Source organism: Aulonocara sp. 'chitande type north' Nkhata Bay, linkage group LG11, assembly GCF_057382095.1.
Source record: "Aulonocara sp. 'chitande type north' Nkhata Bay isolate Kocher_YH1m ecotype deep benthic linkage group LG11, A_spYH_male_GT1.1, whole genome shotgun sequence".
In the NCBI taxonomy this organism is placed as follows: domain Eukaryota; kingdom Metazoa; phylum Chordata; class Actinopteri; order Cichliformes; family Cichlidae; genus Aulonocara; species Aulonocara sp. 'chitande type north' Nkhata Bay.
Genome location: NC_141354.1, coordinates 34650476 through 34668400, shown reverse-complemented (window position 1 = coordinate 34668400; position 17925 = coordinate 34650476). Strand labels below are relative to the sequence as shown.

The 17925-nt window shown below is 40.3% G+C and overlaps 1 protein-coding gene across 1 annotated transcript in view; it reads right to left on the bottom strand.

Annotated features, from left to right (window-relative positions):
• thsd7ab (thrombospondin, type I, domain containing 7Ab) overlaps positions 1–17925 on the bottom strand; it is a 204973-nt gene that overhangs the window by 4031 nt on the left and 183017 nt on the right. The window contains exons 25-29 of the mRNA XM_086312316.1: positions 14879–15052; positions 11226–11324; positions 9498–9580; positions 6545–6758; positions 3239–3326 (exon numbers count right to left, since the gene is read on the bottom strand). Coding sequence (XP_086168442.1) covers positions 3239–3326; positions 6545–6758; positions 9498–9580; positions 11226–11324; positions 14879–15052 — 658 coding nt within the window. The remainder of the gene's footprint in view (positions 1–3238; positions 3327–6544; positions 6759–9497; positions 9581–11225; positions 11325–14878; positions 15053–17925) is intronic.

The following is a 17925-nucleotide window of genomic DNA, read 5'->3' as shown; positions in this document are numbered from 1 at the left end:
CAAAGCTTTTCTCTGAGCTCTCAGTGCTGCTTAAACATCAGGGTGTGTCAAAGTAATGAGGTGTGTAATATTAGACATTTTCAGAAGCATCTGATATCCCATAGAGAACGGCTTTTGAAATCATTAAAGCCAATATTTAGTTCTGCTGTGTATTCTATCATTTAACTTCTATTGTTAAGAATTTTTTTTATCTAGTTTTAACTAGAAAAAAAAAGTCTAATTAATATTTCCTCCCACAGCCAGAGTACGAGAAATGTACCGAAATGCTTTTTGAAGCACTGGATTTGGTGAGCACAATCAGAGGAACACTCTAGGGAATTTCCTGTGAATAGTTTTTCTGATGAAGAGCTGATAAAATCGCTGCAGAGTAAACGACAGCAAACGTTCAAGCAAGCAGCAAAAACGTGTTCATTAAACACCTCATCTGTAGTGATGCGTGATCACACTACAGCTGTAGCTGTGTTTGTTCTTAATAACAAAGAATCTTTTTCAGTTAAATGATTATTTAAAATAAAAGAAGAAATTAAATAAGGTTAAAAAAATGGTCATTAAAATTTCCTGATGTTAAAAGTGACACAGAGCGTGTTTTAGGCCAAATCGAAGCAGAGTATATAAGCCAAAGAAAAGCACCAAAGGTTGATATTAAATTTATTTAACAAAATACTGATTGCTATTTGAACTTCTTATCTTCTTATCCTACTTTATAGATTATGGTCTTTTAAAGTAAAGGAACACAGAGGAACAAAGAGTGTTTATCTTGTAACAATATTGATTGGGAAGGAAATAAAGGGCATGTGTTGCTATGGTTCCATCTTTGTCCACAAGAGGGCAGCGTGACATCGTTTTATTAAAGCACTTCAGCCTCGTGGAGATCTAAACCTGATTTAAACCTTGCCTGGAGTTAATACTTAAATGTCTCTTTAATGTCATCTCAGTCTGCTCATATTCTGCTTGGAGTTTAAACAAGACGATTATTCCCACACATTAGTATTAACCCTCGTTTAAAAAAAATTAAATGAGAGAAAAATAATTTTACACGAGCTCTGAGAAGTATGATGAAAGTATATGATGGTGAAGAACATGTCCACTGTAGCAATGTTATTTTTAATGTCATTTTTTAAACATTTGAAGTGTAACTTTTTTCTTTTTACCTTTTTTCCGCTCTGCTAACAAGTATTCACACATAAAAAGGTTTTTTTTTTTTTTTTTTAATACATCACAGTTTTGTGATTAACACAATCTCTCTAAGTTGAGTTTATGATATTCATGGATAACTTTGTTTGATAACCTAAAACAAATAAGCTGTAAAATAACTGCATTTATTCAGCAGTGCAGAGACTCTAGCATTTCTAATTTCCTGTATTTCTGTGAGGAATCAAATATTTTTACTAGTTGAACTGTTCAGTTTTTCATACAAACATGTAACAAGCTTATGAAACAGTTATTGATTTAAACCTAACTGTGTATTAAGAAAATTATCATTATTTTTGTCCATGTCTTTATTTGAAGTTGGGTTTTGTTTTGTTTTTACTTTTTGAGCCCTTATTTTGGTTTTTTAAAATATGAGCTATAATGCATGGGTATATAATGTAACTTTATTGTCTGGGTCAGATTTAAAAGGAGTTCAGAAAAGCACAATACAGCCATATGGACATCCCAGTCTCATAAAAATAGCATTAATGCAGATGTTATTATTTATTTAAGCTGAGTAAAATGTTTTTCATGACTACTTTCAGTTTAGTTTTGTAACAATGGTGATTGTAACAATCGTGGCTTACGTTGCGTGAATGTAGCCGCTGTACCTTTCTTCTTTATTGAAATCCTGATGGGAACAGTTGAGCTGAGTGTTTTTAATGTTGCCATCTTGGTGTTTTAAAACTTTATTTTTGACTTTCCAAAATAAGCATCGTATTGTATTCACTAAGACTTGAATCTGGAGCCTTAGAACAAAAAACGAGTGTTTTCCAAGGTCATATAAGAACAGAGCGAAAGGTTTTTCTCCCAGAAAGTTTCAGTTTGTCTCTTTGTACAATCAGAGGAGTCGCCTCCTGCTAGCTGTTAAAAAAGAACGCAGGCTTAAGGCACTTACACCATCACTTCACTCTTTTGACCTACAAGCTACGTCCGTCTACACCAAGTCTGTGGGTGGTAGCTGTACTTTTGAACTTTGGTCAGAGCTGACCTTTTCTCTGCAGTTTTTCAGTGTAAGCTGACCGCCTCCTGGCTCTTACTTTTTGTTGAGTGTACAGACACAGAAGTGGTTTCAAGTTCTTATTCAACCTCTTTACTCTCGAGCTGTCTTCTGGGATTCATGTTTAATATCTCCTCGCTATTTGTGATTAGCTGGACCTGATAAGTATAAACGTCATCATTTAACAGGAAGTCATCATGTTGTTACAGATGTTACATTCTCTGTTACTAAAAAAGTGATGTCATATAGCGATAGTAAGCTTACTTTACAGCATACAACAGGGTAACCTGTCTTTAAACACCAATGTTTCGTGGACTCTTTCTTGTCCTAAACAAATGGTTGACATCACGGGGGCTCTGTCATATATCTTTTAGAGAAACACTATGGTTTGCAATCAGCTGTAATTATAAATTGGCTTTGTGATGTGTGTAGATTTACTTGGAGTGCGTGATTATAATTAAAATAAGGCAGTGGGTAGAGAAAAGGTCAGGGTGACTTAACATCAGTGTGTCTAAGAGCGCTAAAAGATCTCTACGAGAACTGAGAGAAACATATTCTGGGTGGTTTGCCCTCACCTGGACCAGCACCTTCACTGAGCCAGTCAGGCAGGACATGTGACAACTTGACAAAGGTCACAGGGAAAGCTCAGGGACTTGCAGGTACTTATACTGAAGGGTGTGTCGGGGTGGGGGTGAACCCTCCACATCCTCTTTAGCTGCTGCTGCTTTGAGCTAGGTCTTGGCAATCAGGGCAGGTGTAAGTCATCTCGTGTGCATTTTGGCCCATCCACACTGCCGTCCCATTGGCATCAGACTCTTGGGCCTTAAGTGTGCGATGCACCTTAGCACAGTAGCTGCTGCTCTCACATGGGAAGGGCATGAAGCAAGCAAAATAAGTAAAGACAAAAAAAATCCAAAACCAAAAACAGGAATGATGTGAGGGAGGGGACGCTTGAACTCAGAGTGGGTGGGGGGTAAAAAATGTTAATAGTTTCATGAATGAGGATGAGGAGGATGATTATAGGGGAGATTAAACTCATCAACTCACCAAGCTAGGTATATCATAGACACTATGAATATGAGGAGCACAAAGGCTCCAGCTGCTACACCATACACCCACATCTTCAGCTTCCCATCTGTGGAGGAGGAAGCTCGTCAGTTTGTCTGTTTACACTTTGACATGGAACCAGAAGCCATTAAAAGGACTCTGTGAAGATTTCTGCAGTACTTTATAACAGTTAGGGACACACTGATCCAACTTTTTCCAGTTCCAATATGATAGAGAGACACTGGCTCAGAGTATCTGCCAAAACTGTATTGATCCTGTGACAAATTAATAAGCTATATTCCTCACTCTGAGGAAGAGACTTGGACTCATTCTTTTATGCGTAAGGAAATTTAATTAAATTTAATAGCCTAAATAAAATAATAATATATTTTTATTCATCATGCACTAGTCTCCCTTCAGCTCACTGTGAGAGTCATTACTGTATATTGCTGTGATTTACAGCTGCACCAGCTTCTGCTTTCCAGCTCTGATGTGAGTGCATCACCTCTCATACAAACATGAGCATCCTGAGTGGAGTAAAGCTGACAACTACTACTTCTTTTTGCTGTTTCCTTTAGAGGTCTCCACAGCGGATCATCTGTCTCCATCGCACCCTCTCCTTCGCATCCTTTTCTGTCACAGCAGCCCTGCGTCTCCTCTCACACTACATCCATGAATCTTCTCTATGTTCTTCCTTTTCTCCTCCTGCCTGGCAGCTCTATCTTCAAAATCTTTTGTCCAGTATATCAACTATCCCTCCTCTGCACATGTCCAAACCTTCTCAGCCTTTCCTCCTTAACAAGTGAAATAATAATAATCTGCTTTACCACACTGTGTTAGATTATTTTATTAATAATAAAAGGCTGCCAATGAGAAGGTAATACAGAAAGCACTGTCGATGTTGGAGCTTTTCAGTCGTGTCAAATCACTCAACCACAGTTTGAGGTGAAATATGTCTAAACTGGTGATGCTTTGCTGTTACTGTTGTAGCTCTCCTGTTAACAGCTGCTGATGTGTGGTGTAGTAATCGCAGACAAACATAGAATTATTGAACAGACTGACCCACTGTCAACAATACCTGATCCTGCTTTGTGAATTAGGATTGGACTGATATAACATCCGATTCAAGTATTGGATCAGTGCATCCCTCTAATATCAATAAATAAATAAATCACATAGCTTGTGGTTTACAGTGTAATATCCTGAGAGTCAGGTACTTATCTGGGGGCATAGTGGAAGAAAACAAGGCAAAAAATACCGGGAATGAGAAACCAGCGGAGCATGTTGTTATCCATAAATGGTGCTCTGTGTATTTTCTCAGGGTGCAGCAGCTTTTGTCAGATGGGCAGCGAGGAGCCAGAGCCTGACGGTTAAATGGGCCAGGGGCTGACTTCACACAAGTGATCTGTGATCATTGCTTACAGACTGCAAAGTGTACTAGTGTCCATTTCCCAAACTACTGTCACTCGCAGTCATGTAAACATGTTGTCTCTTATTTTTTTTATAATTAGTAGAATGTGTCAGAAATAATGGAGTGATAATTTATTAACTCTGCAGGGGGTAGAAATAGACTCAAATAGACTGAAATATTAAATGAAATCTGAATTTTTCCTTTATAGAGACCATGTCTCAAACAGAGCTGGAGCCAAAATAAATCTCGGCACTGTAAGAAAATATTTTTAGCCAATTTAGTCATTTAATTTAGAATAATAGATATTTTGTCAGATTACGTTTTGTTAAAACTTAAAGAACCCCAGTCGTTTTCTTTCCAAGCTCCTTAGACGAGCACAACTCTGACGTCAGACCAGAAAACCGAAGCTGGCACATACAGGACAAATCAGTGACGCAGTGGGGCATTATAACTGTCAAACACGCACCCATCATCTTTTTTTCTTTTTCCAGCTTACAGTCGTGTTTATGCAATGTTTATGCAATTAGTACCCTGTAAGTACTCTGTGTGTACTCAGTAAGTATGCGGCACTTGCAAAAAATATTGAAGTGTCGATTTCTTAAACATGCCCAATTGCTTTTCTCTTGTTCCCAAAGTTGACCTGATCACAGTGCAAATCACAAGCTATATAATCTAGTTGCATCTTTATTTATATCTTACTGTAGTGAAGTATAACAGCAAGCATTGTATTGCAAAACAAGCAAGCATATGGAAGATAAACAATGCAAAGGTTACTGTAAGTGATGGTTTGTGGATGTGGAAGTGTTTGCTCCTGAGACACTTTAACTCAATCTGTTCTGTGCTCTCGCATCCTAAATGGTTCTCGCATGCATCATCAGTCACAACACTCCGTGCAGACGCCGCTCTCAAACGTTAATGTAGCGGAAGTCAAGAGCAGGTAGGAAAGCTTCATCAGTGCATCCAAAAGGACTCGTGTGATATTACATGTTGGTTTTATTTCATACAGAGCTGCAAGTACAAGCTAACATTAATTCAGCACTGTCAACACTAAATCCGCCCAAACACACTGAAAGTAAAGCACGTCCTGCTGTTGTCATGTGAAAACCTCTCAGCTTTATGTCTTAACTTCACTTCAAGGATTATGTGGAGCTCTGTAGGTTGGAAAAAGTCAGACGCTGGACTCGGAAATCTTTTCCCTTCAGCCACACTAACAGAAACTTGAAATGGAGGAGTTTTTATTATTCTCTGCACATTCTTTACTTTACAGATACATGTTTACCATCACTGTAAGCAAAGGCTTGCTTTGGAAAGGATGCAATAGTTGTGCCTACATTCATTTTTCTATAGAAAGAAAAGCTTGTAAAGCAGCACTTTAAGTAGTTCCCCAACACATGGCATTTTAAAGATTAAATGGGGGTGCTGTTATGGTTTTTCTTATTTTCTGTCATATCACTGCATGTCAAAGATGGGGGGAGTTTTTATTTTTAAAACCAGCTCTGGCTGTTAGCACAGCAGCCTCATACATCTGCTGTTTGTGAGAAGCCGTCAATCAGAGGAAAACTGGCTGAAAGTGCAGGTGGCCTAAAAACAGGAACCAAAAAGGTTGTTTTAAGATGGCGGATGAACTGAGGGGCTAGACAGAGGCCATGTATAAGATAAATACGGATCATTTTGACCTGTGAAACATACAAAATTACTCTAGTAGAGTCCAAGAAATACAGTATAGAGGTGCAAATGAGCATTGGAGAGGTCTTTTAAAGGTTTTCACTTGACAGCAGCAAAACAATTGTATTCTCCTTGCATTTGTGATGTTTGTTAACACTGACGATAACCTGTAGTTTGGTAAACAGTGCTATGAATCTGCATAAGGTGTGATGAGTGTGTGATGGTCTGACCTGGTCCATAGGGCTGCAGGTACCAAGTTCGCCCGTTGCGTCCGGGCTGGATGGTGGTGGGCAGTGTGGGGTTAATGGCACGACTGGTCTTCACATCCCCTTTCTTGTCCCCTGCTGTGGGGATCTCCAGGATGGGGATGGGGGCACACTGGTCCAGCTGCCCAGTGGATGACAGCACTTCTGTGAAGCCTTCCTCGCACATGCAAATACCAGCCTGCAGGGGGCAGCGCAGATTCATATATGATTTAAGCTGGAGCGACAGTACAGTGCTTGGAGGGATGTTAAACAAGCTAATCTCAAAGTGAATTAATTCATAAGGAGTGTTCAGAAGAGTCCTGGCTGGTATGGCAGCATGGCCGACCTGTTACTGTTCGAAGACAGGTTTAACTGCTGCACTGAGGCCACCACGTGTTGACATTTCTCATTCATTTACAGTCAATCAAGATAAAAGCACAAGCTTCCAGACAAATCGAACCATTTCAGAGCTGTTTGTGACCTGCTGTAGCCTCATTCCCATATACCGTATTTTCTGCTAATGCCTGTTTCCAGTTCAGCAGGAACAATAATAGTCTGTGCTGCAGATGGAGGGCCATTTAAGCATTGCTTTGCACCCAGAGTCACCTGCTGTATGTTCACCGAAACAGTTACAGTCACAAGTATGACCCCAGGTTGGGCATTAACCCCTTAAATCAAAGTGTGTCATATTTGATGCATTACTTTTTGAGAACTTCTACATCATCAGTGCTAATCCCCCTCCCCTGAAAAACCTCAATAAATTGCACAATTCATTTTTAAGCAATAATTTATAAAAAGCCAGATGTAGCAAATATGACAATTAAGAATCTCATATGCAAATTAATATTTAATTCAAAATGTCAGAAGGTTCAATAAAACCTATTTTAATGCCTTGCTCAAAGGTATTTTAAATGTGGTAAATAGCGAGGGCTCCTAACTGATTTCTCCAGCTGTCACCAACTTATTAACAAGATTTAAACTTGTACTGTGGATGTGGATGATTCGCCAACTAGACAATTAAATGTTGCTGCCCTCACTTGTCAGCAACAGAAATACTACTCTGTTAATCTACTGTAATTATTCGTGTTTTTTATTAATGCACACAAAGTAGAGAAAGAGAATACCTGCAGAGCTCTATGGTATTATAATGTCAAAAATGAGCATTTGTATATGAGCTGTGCTGACTAAACTGGCAATGCATAGATGCATTGTGCATAGACGTGCGGAAGGAAAGAAGGCTGCTGTCGTCACTGCTAATGTTAGGTTACGTTGCCAGGTGTAGCTAACGTCATGCATGTGCAGTGTTATGCACAGTGGCATTTGAAATAAGCTGTGATTAATTCCTCTTAAATATACATGTGATTTGTGTACAGACAAAGTTTAACTGCCATTAGATTTTGCTTAAACTGGACTGTTTTCTGATATTTATGGTGCCAAACTGGGTAACGCTTGACTATGTTTGACCCTCAAAGTCCAGTTTATTTGACTGGTGTAACTAATAATGGATTGCATTTATATAGCGCTTTTCTAGGCACCCAAAGCACTTTACAATTCCGTTATTCATTCACTCTCGCATTCACACACTGGTGGAGGGAAGCTACAGTTGTAGCCACAGCTGCCCTGGTGCAGACTGACAGAAGCGAGGCTGCCATGTCGTGCCATCGGCCCCTCTGGCCAACAGGCGGTAGGGTAAAGTGTCTTGCCCAAGGACACAACGACCAGGACAGAGAGAGCTGGGGATCGAACCGGCAACCTGTAACCGAGCTTCAACCCCCTGGACCACGGTCGCCCCCGTAACTGGTGCGTACGGTACTTTAGCCTAGCCGATTTGAAGAGGTGGGCCAGGTCACAGTGAGGTCAGACACTTGCACACCTAGTGTGGTCAGCCAAGTGTGGAAGTCCGATGATTTCTCAACAACTGCTGGCTCTGTGAAATTCGCCTTAAGTAATAATGTATGTGAGAGGACAGTTTCTCACCAATTCCAGAGCAGCTCCAGTGTGGCCACATAAAAATCAAAGTTTGAGATGCTTAGACAGACTGAAGTGTACTCAGGACTCGGATCATTAAGCGCAGTGTGAGCGCAGGCCAGCAGGAAAGTGGGGACGGGGTGCAATGCAACCAAGCCTAGTGTGAACACAGTCTTTCACTTGGCTAGTCAGATATTTTGTCGAGGTGTAATTTCATCGTCGTCTTGGACGCTGCAGTTTGTGACACCACTGAACTGCCTTCTCCACACACAGAGGTGTTTTTGGTATTTAGTATGCCCTCACTCATATTAACAGGGTTACAAAAATATATGAAACACCCATCAGTGTTATGTAATCCAATCCCACAGCACAACAAACCTTCAGAGTGACCATAAACACCTGTCTGCAAAACTGAACATTACTACCACGATGAAGAGAGGATTTACTGTACGACTGTTGTCTTACACTGCATTAGGTTTTAGCTGAGTGTACCTAATAAACTGTGTGAGTGCAGTTTTTTCATCCTCGTCTGGGGATTGAATGGGTGACCTCAGAAGTCCTGACCCTGCTTCTCATCCGATCGTTTTGACCCGATTATTCAGCGGTTACGTAAGGCGGCTGGCTGTACGAGCTACTACAGCTGGTAACCTGCCTTCATTGCTAGGTCAAGAGTTGTTTCTAAAAGCTATTCAAGCCTGGAAAATAGATCACTCTGTGGTTTGCCAGCTGCCGTGTCTGTGAGACAAAAACTTATTTACATGATTTTGATGAAGTGCAGTTGAATGACACTGTGGAGCAATGGGTTTTACATCTTCCTGCTGCTATCATTTTATTCCCTGCTGCATTCAAATTCAATTCAGTGTGTCAGTGTTTGCACAGACATTCACCCAGGAAAGCTGTGCTTTAGGGTTTAGGAAAATTGCTCTTTTATTTTTGAGTTTATTGTGATATGAGGACAAAATCCACTCACCTCGCTGCAGAAAGACTTTGGCATGAGGCAGGGCGGGTCACAGGAGCTGTTGTCCTCTGGAGGGTTCATTGGAGGACAACCTCCTGTGAAAGAGACAACAGCATCAGATTGAGTACATTTTAATACGATCACACGAGCACAATCGGTTCGTCTCCACGTTTAAAACGTAACACTTGGGGTTATTTCACAGCATGTACTTTCATCTGCAATAATAACTCAGTAAATCCAATGTTTCCAGGTTTATTTTAAAAACAATTTTATGTGTTGATGTGTTAAACGGAGATGAAAAGCTGTACCGGCTTGCCATCGCCCACCACCTTAGATCAATATAGAAATAAGCGCCTAGTTTTTTTTTTTCCTTCAGTTATATTTCTGACATTTTGTGTAAATTTTACCTCCTACATAAAATTGCCACCAATGGTTTAGGCTTACAGTTGAGCTTAAGAGCGGCTGCAACCTCCAGTTTCTCACTTTAAAGAAAAATTCAGCTGCTCTATTTATTATGCACACTACTGTAGGACAGTGTTTTCTGATCTCTTCTAGCTCGAGACCCCTTTAAAGACGACTAAAGCGTACTTGCAAGTCCTTGACAACAGTTTGATTTCTTAAGCTCAAACATAATGTAATTTTAATGTTGTTTTTTTTTCATTTTATTTATAGATGTGAAGTTGAAACAATTCTAATCAGTTGTGTCATTTAATAAGAACACATCCAGGAAGTTATAATCAAAAAATGTAAATATAACAACATGGGCATTGAGAAGTTGCAGTTAGTTTTTTTATTTTATTTTTTAGGTTTTTTGGGATAAAAAAAACACTTGATAATAAAATCATCAGAACAAATAATTATAAATGTGATCATTAGTTGCAGAGACTCCAAAAACTAAAGTCAAATGGTTAAAAAAATTGACAAAAAAAAAGAAGCAATTGAACCTTCAGCAACTCTGCTGCAGACCTCCAGACTCAAAGTAAAGCAATTATGCTTTTCCCCCCCCATCCATCCATATTTTTATTTTATACTAGAACATTTTTTTTACAAGACTGTCTGTATAATGGTCATAATAATGCTTATTTCTCCCATACTGCTTCAAAGAGCTTCAAAGCCATCTACTTGTCACTGCTACGCTGATGATACACAGATGTGCTTCTCTGTTGAGACTAACAACCTCAGCAGCCTCGTCTACCTCAGTGAACGATTTGATGCTTGTACTTAATAAAAAAATACTAATATTTACTAATGTTTCAAAATTCCTCCACCTCAGTCCTAGCATAACTGAGCTTGTTGAATGAGGTCAATCATGTGATCGGTCTGCTCATCAGAAATGTCAAATCTTCTGCTAAAACAAAACAAACCTTTGTATTATTTTGGCCATTTAAATTTTGCATTCGCTCTTTTTTTTTTCTTTGATCTTAAGCAAAAATCAAACCTTTAATGTTCTCATTTAATCCAAAGGTGAGCACACTTTTGAGGTTGCAACTCCTAAACAGTCCTCCAAAGCCCACCAGCTCAGCTAATCTGTGCGGTTTGTTATTTTCTTTTTACTTTTTAAGTTATTTCTAAAACAAGCTGTTTTCGCTCCTCTCCCTCAGTCAGCTTTCTTCTGATTGTCTGCCCTCTTTAAAAAATGGGGTTCAAACAGCGGGTGGGGGTCATTGCTGCTGTGCTCACAGACAGCAGAAGCAACTGTGTGAAACAAATGTTTGGAGCAGCTTTTTTGGAGTTCCTTACCAGTGACATTGAGTCCATCTGAGCGCTGACACCAGATCAAAGGCCGAGTGGAATTTGGGCCAATGCTGCTGAACCATTTGTACTCGAAACATTCACCTCCTGAAAGAAAAACACAAAAACAGTCAACAACTGTGAAGGCTGTACTGAGTCAGGCAGTGGTGACCATTAATCATATGAGAGACACCAGATTAATAAAGCAGCTGCTAAGTTGTGGTTGTATAATAGGCTGCTGACACATAATATGACCGTGTCGTCTCAAAAGGGTCCAGTTCAATGTTTTAATCTTCAGTAAGAGCTTTTGCTTAATGACTTTTTATCAGTGCTATTATGACTTTATCAATATCTCCATCAGTGCAGTAAATGACTGTATTTCCCTGCGGAGTCCTGTGTAACCAATCATCAGTCCAGCCAATTCAGCCAGAGTAAATGAACAATTTAACCTTGAACAAAAGACAGAGCTATTCTCCACAGACGTGGGTACAGTATCGCTGCTCCCGTCAGTGGTACGCCTCTATCTGCCGCCGTACGGGATGAATCCTCTGCGACTGAGAGGACTTCACCTTTTATGTACTTTACTCTTCTCATTTCTCTCTTTCTTCCTTGCTCCGCTAGAGCTGAAGTCGTTTTTCAAACGTGTTAAGTTATCATTGAATCACTCACTTCGGCTGGCACTTCCCACCATCTTTTATGAGCAGACTGGAGTTGTACTACCACAGAAACATTTCTCAGGAGAAGCGCAGAAGTTTTTTTTTCTCCTTTTTTTCTGGAGGCAGAAATAATGTCAGTAGTAGTCCCAGATATGAGAATATCTGTAAGAACTGAGAAAGGCGATGGATGATTTTCAGCCATATTAACTGAAAAGAAGAGTAATTATATTCAAGCTTTTTAAACTGACTGCATTTTCAATCACTTTCATATCAAACTGTGCCAATTGCACACATTCACTCTACAGTGGCTGCTAAGCCGCTAAGCGAGGTGCTGTCTGTACCTGGCAAAATCACGGCACCATGGTCACTAATAAGAGGGGAAGTTAATGTCATTCAGGTTTGCTGGGGCGTGCTTTCGGCTGCTCCCTTAATTCCCAGCAGGTCACTAAAGCAGATAGATCCACATATTTGATTTGGCACAGATTTACACCCTCCCACTTATTCAGGGTTGGGGACATCACTTGGAGTACCTTCTTGTGACATCCTGAAACTGGGTTTGTAGTCTCCTCCCACTCTTGAATCAGGCTCTTTGGTGTGCAGTGCAAATGTCTTAACCACAAAACCATCTTTCAAGCTTGCTGGTTGTGGGCCGTATAAAATCTAGTAACACTTTTAAACCACCATTCATTTTTAATAAATGGATTTTCGTGTTCATAAAACCTTTTTTTTTTAATTTTTTTTTTTTACTTCTAATAATGAAATGATAGGCTCCTGCACACCTCTGCTACCCTGAATTGGACAAGCAGAACAAAAAAAATGGATGAATATTTTACACTAATTATTGCTAATGGTAGAATTTGTTACTTTTTTTTATCTTTAGTGATATAATTATAGCTTTGCAAATAACACATTTTATAATGAGATAACATTTAGGTGTGCAGGATTAACTTTGGCACATGTGAGGATATTTGAACCCAAATGTTCCCTTAATGGACCTGAGCAGTTTTTGATGTACAAACTGAACCAATCAGCTGGTGGTGATAGAGCACTATAGCACTGAAATAAAGTCTAACGTGTCTTAAACCCATTATGTACTCTAGTTACTTACTGAGATTTTAAACTTGTCCAAAGTTAAATTTGTAATGAGGACTTTGTGGGATTTAACAAACATAAAAAATGTTTATGTTTGAATGCTTAAGCAGAAAAATGTTGCAAATATGGATGTTTCTGCAAATAAGCTGCAATGGCCACAAAATCCCTTATATATGTGTTCAATCAGGCAGCACAAAACAAATCTATATCACCACAGTGTGCACAGTGAGCACCCAACATTATTGTTGCCTATTTATCCATCCATAACCACTTATCCAGCTAGGATCACAGTGAGCCTGAGTCCATCCCTGCGACTTTGGAAGAAGGTTGCACTCTGGACAGGTCGCTGGTCCAGCGTGGATACGGATACTTTCTATCTCTGGTACACTAAGAATACCAGAGATATAAAGCCAGGCATTGGCATTGCAGCCAATTTAGAATCACCTATTAAACTAACATGCCCAAAATGAACAAACGATCTCTTTATTGCAAAATTTTACCAGCTTAATGAGATGATGAATTCTTGAGCTACAGCCAAAAGTGAATTTTGCGAGATGAGAATGACCTTTGATGAGTGATCAATAAATCTACTGAAGAAAATCCTTCTAATAGTTTTGAACATAATGAACGTGTCGATGAGTCTCACATGTTTCTGGTTTCCTGGAGAATAAATGTAACTCCAACTCTGATTTTTACCTTGTTATAAATTCAGATTCAAGTTGCAAATTTCAAATTTAAATGCCTACAAATGGAGGGACTAGTGTTTCATTAAGGTTTTGCTTTTACGTCTCTGGAGCTGCTGAAAAGCAGTGAGCAGCTTTGTTGTTTTTGTTCTTCAAATTATTGTGATTATTGCATTGAAGTAAAAGTGCTGGCCATTCTGTCAATCTGCGTATACTGGAGACACAAAGCACAGTAAGAATCACTATACTGTAAAACAGAACGACTTTAACAGCAGAACAACAGTGTTGTTTTTGTTTTTCTCAAGCCTGGAGCCTCACATCAAACCTTCCCGTCCCTCCATCCCCAGCCTCTCTTTCTCAATCACCGCCTTCTCCTTCCCTGCCTCCACTCTCTCATCCTCCTCCGCCTCCACTAGTCTTGGCTGGGCCACTCCTCCCCCCATGCCTTGAGTGAAGCTGTGAAACCAGGTCATGCTAGCGAAGACTGCTGTGGGCTGTGTACAGTAACAAGGGAGGTAAGGGGGAATTACAGTACACTGTGTGTTGAGTTTTGTCGTAGTGATTCACAATGCTGCATCTAATGGGTGATTAATGCAGCAGAGGGAATCGCAGAGATCACTACTGTAAACGAGCATCTGGGTTTCAAACGTTTGAAAATCTGACTCGAGAAATCCCATCTGGGAGAGCACCAATTGACCCGGCATAACGGGAAAGACAAACAGTAGCAGTTAGTATCTTTTTCTTCTCGATTGTGTATCGGGCATGATAGGGAAGCAGCCCACTGGTTAGCACTGATGCCTCCCAGGGAGGAAAATCTATGCGACTCCTGTGTCAGATCTGTCTTTCCCACAATGTCAGCATGTTGTTGTTCAGTAGGTTTCTTTCCTCTGACAGTCCAAATGCAGAGAGACAGAGGCCTAAACAGCCTGCGGGTATGACTCTGAAAGTAAGTGTCTTTTTGCGTTAACCCTCTGATGCACTGACGTGCTCTCCACTGCCTTCAACCTTTCACACCCCGAGACTGACTTCAGTTTACCCTCGCCGTAAATATTACGAATATGCGGATAAATAGAAGGAATAAATGCATCAAAGTTTGGAGCTGCTGGGCTACAGCAAGCTAATTTGTATTCATAGAAAGTTCACTGTTCAAATAGACTTTGCTTCTGTTAATTTGTCAAACTTTCTGGCCAGGAGAGGTTGAAGCCGTCATGTTTTTCAAAGTGTTCTCCACCTGTGCAGGGCTGAGACTCCCACTCCTGGTCAGGACAGAGCAGCAGGTTTTCAGGCTCCTGGGCGAGCACGGCTCGTGAGCGGACCTGAACCGAGGCAAAGTCGACGCCGGCCTCTTTGGCGCAGATGTTGACGCACGAGCTCCAGTCTGACCACTCCATCAGGTAGCATTCACCTGCAGCAAAGAGCAGACAACACGTGTCGCTTTCCTGTGACTGCTTCACTTTAAAAGGAATTCACCTTAGACTCCATTTAATTAACAGATTATTAAAACAAGCAATGATTCATCAAAAATAAAAATAATTCCCACTTCCCTTAAAAAACAATGAACTTGTACTGCTTATGTTTTTATTCTCTGATGTACATTTCTGGCACATTTTAGAGTTAGAAAACTACCTAAACACACAGAGTAATATCATCATTACATCATTCTTCATCTGTGAAAATAAATTCAGATTAACAGATAAAAATCTGAATTACAAGGTTACATTTATTTACTGCTGACCAGTCAAGTGGTAATTTGCATCCATGGCATTTTATGACTCTGGAGAACGACCTGGGGCTACCTTTACCATCTCAGTGTCTAACCAAATGTAAATGATGTCACAGTCTATGACATCATTCGTTTTTGGCAAGAAAGTAGATTTTTTGTGCTTTTATGATAAATTGAACTTTTCGCGACCACAAGAGGCGCCCCCTGCTGGCCATTAAAGGTAATGCTGGTTTAATGCTGGATGCACTTCTTTGATCTGGAAACCATCCCCATCCTTTATGCACAGTCCAAAAAATTAAACCAGTGCAGAGAAACTACTTCCATCTGGCAGCTCATCTCTGTTATGTGGATTTTTTTAAAGTAACTGCCAAATGACCTGTGCAGTATTGCAAGTTATGACCTTGAGCCAAATCTCGAATTGTTTTTTTTTTCCTGTAAGACCACGTGCAGGACCACATCCTCAGGCAGATGGCCCTTTTGGTATATTTTGAGTGAAGAGACTAAAAGGTTACTATGTTTTTGCTATCTGGGCCCTCGACCTGCCTCAGGCTGAGGCGGACAGGATCAGTAATATCTCAAACTTCAGCTCCAGACTTCACTCCTCACTCCAGTGTTTTGTCTTTCATTAAATGTTTACTATTACTTTAGTTTTATTTTCACTCTCTTATTGAACCTCGACTCATTTTGACTGTAAAAGCTATAGAAAAATATCTGCATTGCAGCTTAAGTGTGGGTGTCTGCAGCAGAAATCTGATCTTTCTCTTTGGCAGCACAGAAGTGACGCTTTACCTGTTTATCTCTGGATGATCTGGGTGAGATGTGTGCTGCAGAGATGCATATAGAATATGTATGTATATTTAAATATATCATAGTCAAGATGCTTTGAAGAGTTTAGTGAGAAGGAAGGCGCGAGTTTGAGATGCAGGGTGGCTTGGTTTTGATCATAGTTGACAACTGCAGCTTATCAAACAGTGGGGGGAAACAGAACGTGGGTCAAAGGTTGCAGTGCATGAAAGTGTGTGTATTTGTGACTGTGGAGATGCAACCTGCTTAGATTCCCATGCCAGTCTGGGTCTTGCACAAGCAACTCCTTGAATTTCCTCCCAAATCACACTACAGTACCTCCCTGAACAGAAAACAGGCTGTGCTTTTGATTGCTGTTTGATACTTCAGTGCTCCTGCAGTTTGGCAAAAGAGGCTGGACTGACTTGTTATCTAGGGCACCGTTTCTCAGTGTTTTCCATCTCAGGGACCAGCAGCCATCTGATGAGCGCTTTTTTTCCCTTCCCAAACGGAAAAAAAATCCCACTAGCGAGAAACACACACCACACTTAGAGTATAAAATTAATTCAAACTGAGATACTTTAAAATTAGTCGTGGGTTGAAACAAGGGCTGCATGTTTCTTCCACTGTATTGTAGAGATATTGAATGATGAATGATCAACGACGAGCCAAAATAGACACACAGCACTTTGGAAATGAACTCCACATTTGTATTTTGTCTCTTGGCAGACATGAGGAACAATAATCCCCCCTTCAGGGACTGCTGACACTGAAAATAACAGATTTATGTTTAAGCTGCACCATGTGAGAATACACTCCTGTTATCTGGCTCAATCGTAAATTGGGGCTTCGGTTTCTCATCTCTTCTTATTGAAATGTTGTAGATTTGCCCTATTTAACCAAAAGAAATGCTCCTGTTCACTTCTGTGTGCAGCACAATATGAAGACTGCCGCTTCACAAAACGAAGAGCACTGCTGTGGACGTGGGAGGGACAGTAAACTGTTGAACCTGCAGACCTGATGGACAGATGGAGTCCAGCAGCTGCTGGGCAGAGCACACCTGTCTGCTATGCTCCACGTTGCAAAGCTACATCAAACCCAGCATCTGACAAGCCTCCATCACCAAACCTGAAAACAACTCATCAGACGCAAGCTTTTGAAGTGATAATCCCATCTGTGAGATTTTTTTTGCTACAGTGAGGGGTGACATCTTTGGCCCTAAGCTGACATTCTGCTGTTTTTGCGCTGCGGTGCCGAGACATCAGCTGTCAGTCAAAGAGTGGTCAACAGGCTCCTGTGAAGGCTTTTCTCCTCAGAGGTCAAAATATCCAGCAACACGCGCTTTATATAGAACGGTTTTATTGATCAAAAAATACGTTTCAGCTCGTAACCTTCACAAAAATATTACAGAAAACTATTTAAAAGGTAGAAAAACTATAAGAAACCCGCCCCCTTTTTAAAATTTTATTGGTATACAGAATTTTTTTTTTAACTGTAATGACAGACATAACTGTTTGAAGATGTAGAGACAGATTTGGTTACATCTCAATCCTCGTGCTCAAATTAGAAACAATAACCATGTGACTAGAAAGGATTAGCATTTCATCTGAGTTGGTGTTTTTTTTCCTTTTGTGCCTCCTCATCTCCTCCGTCCTTCTGCCCTGACCTGGAAATCTATCTCAGTCTCAGTGAGAAGACTGAGGAGACAGGGGGGCTTGCCGGAGGAGCTATAACCAGGTGTTTTTTTTCTTTTGTTGCTGTGCTTTCACCTG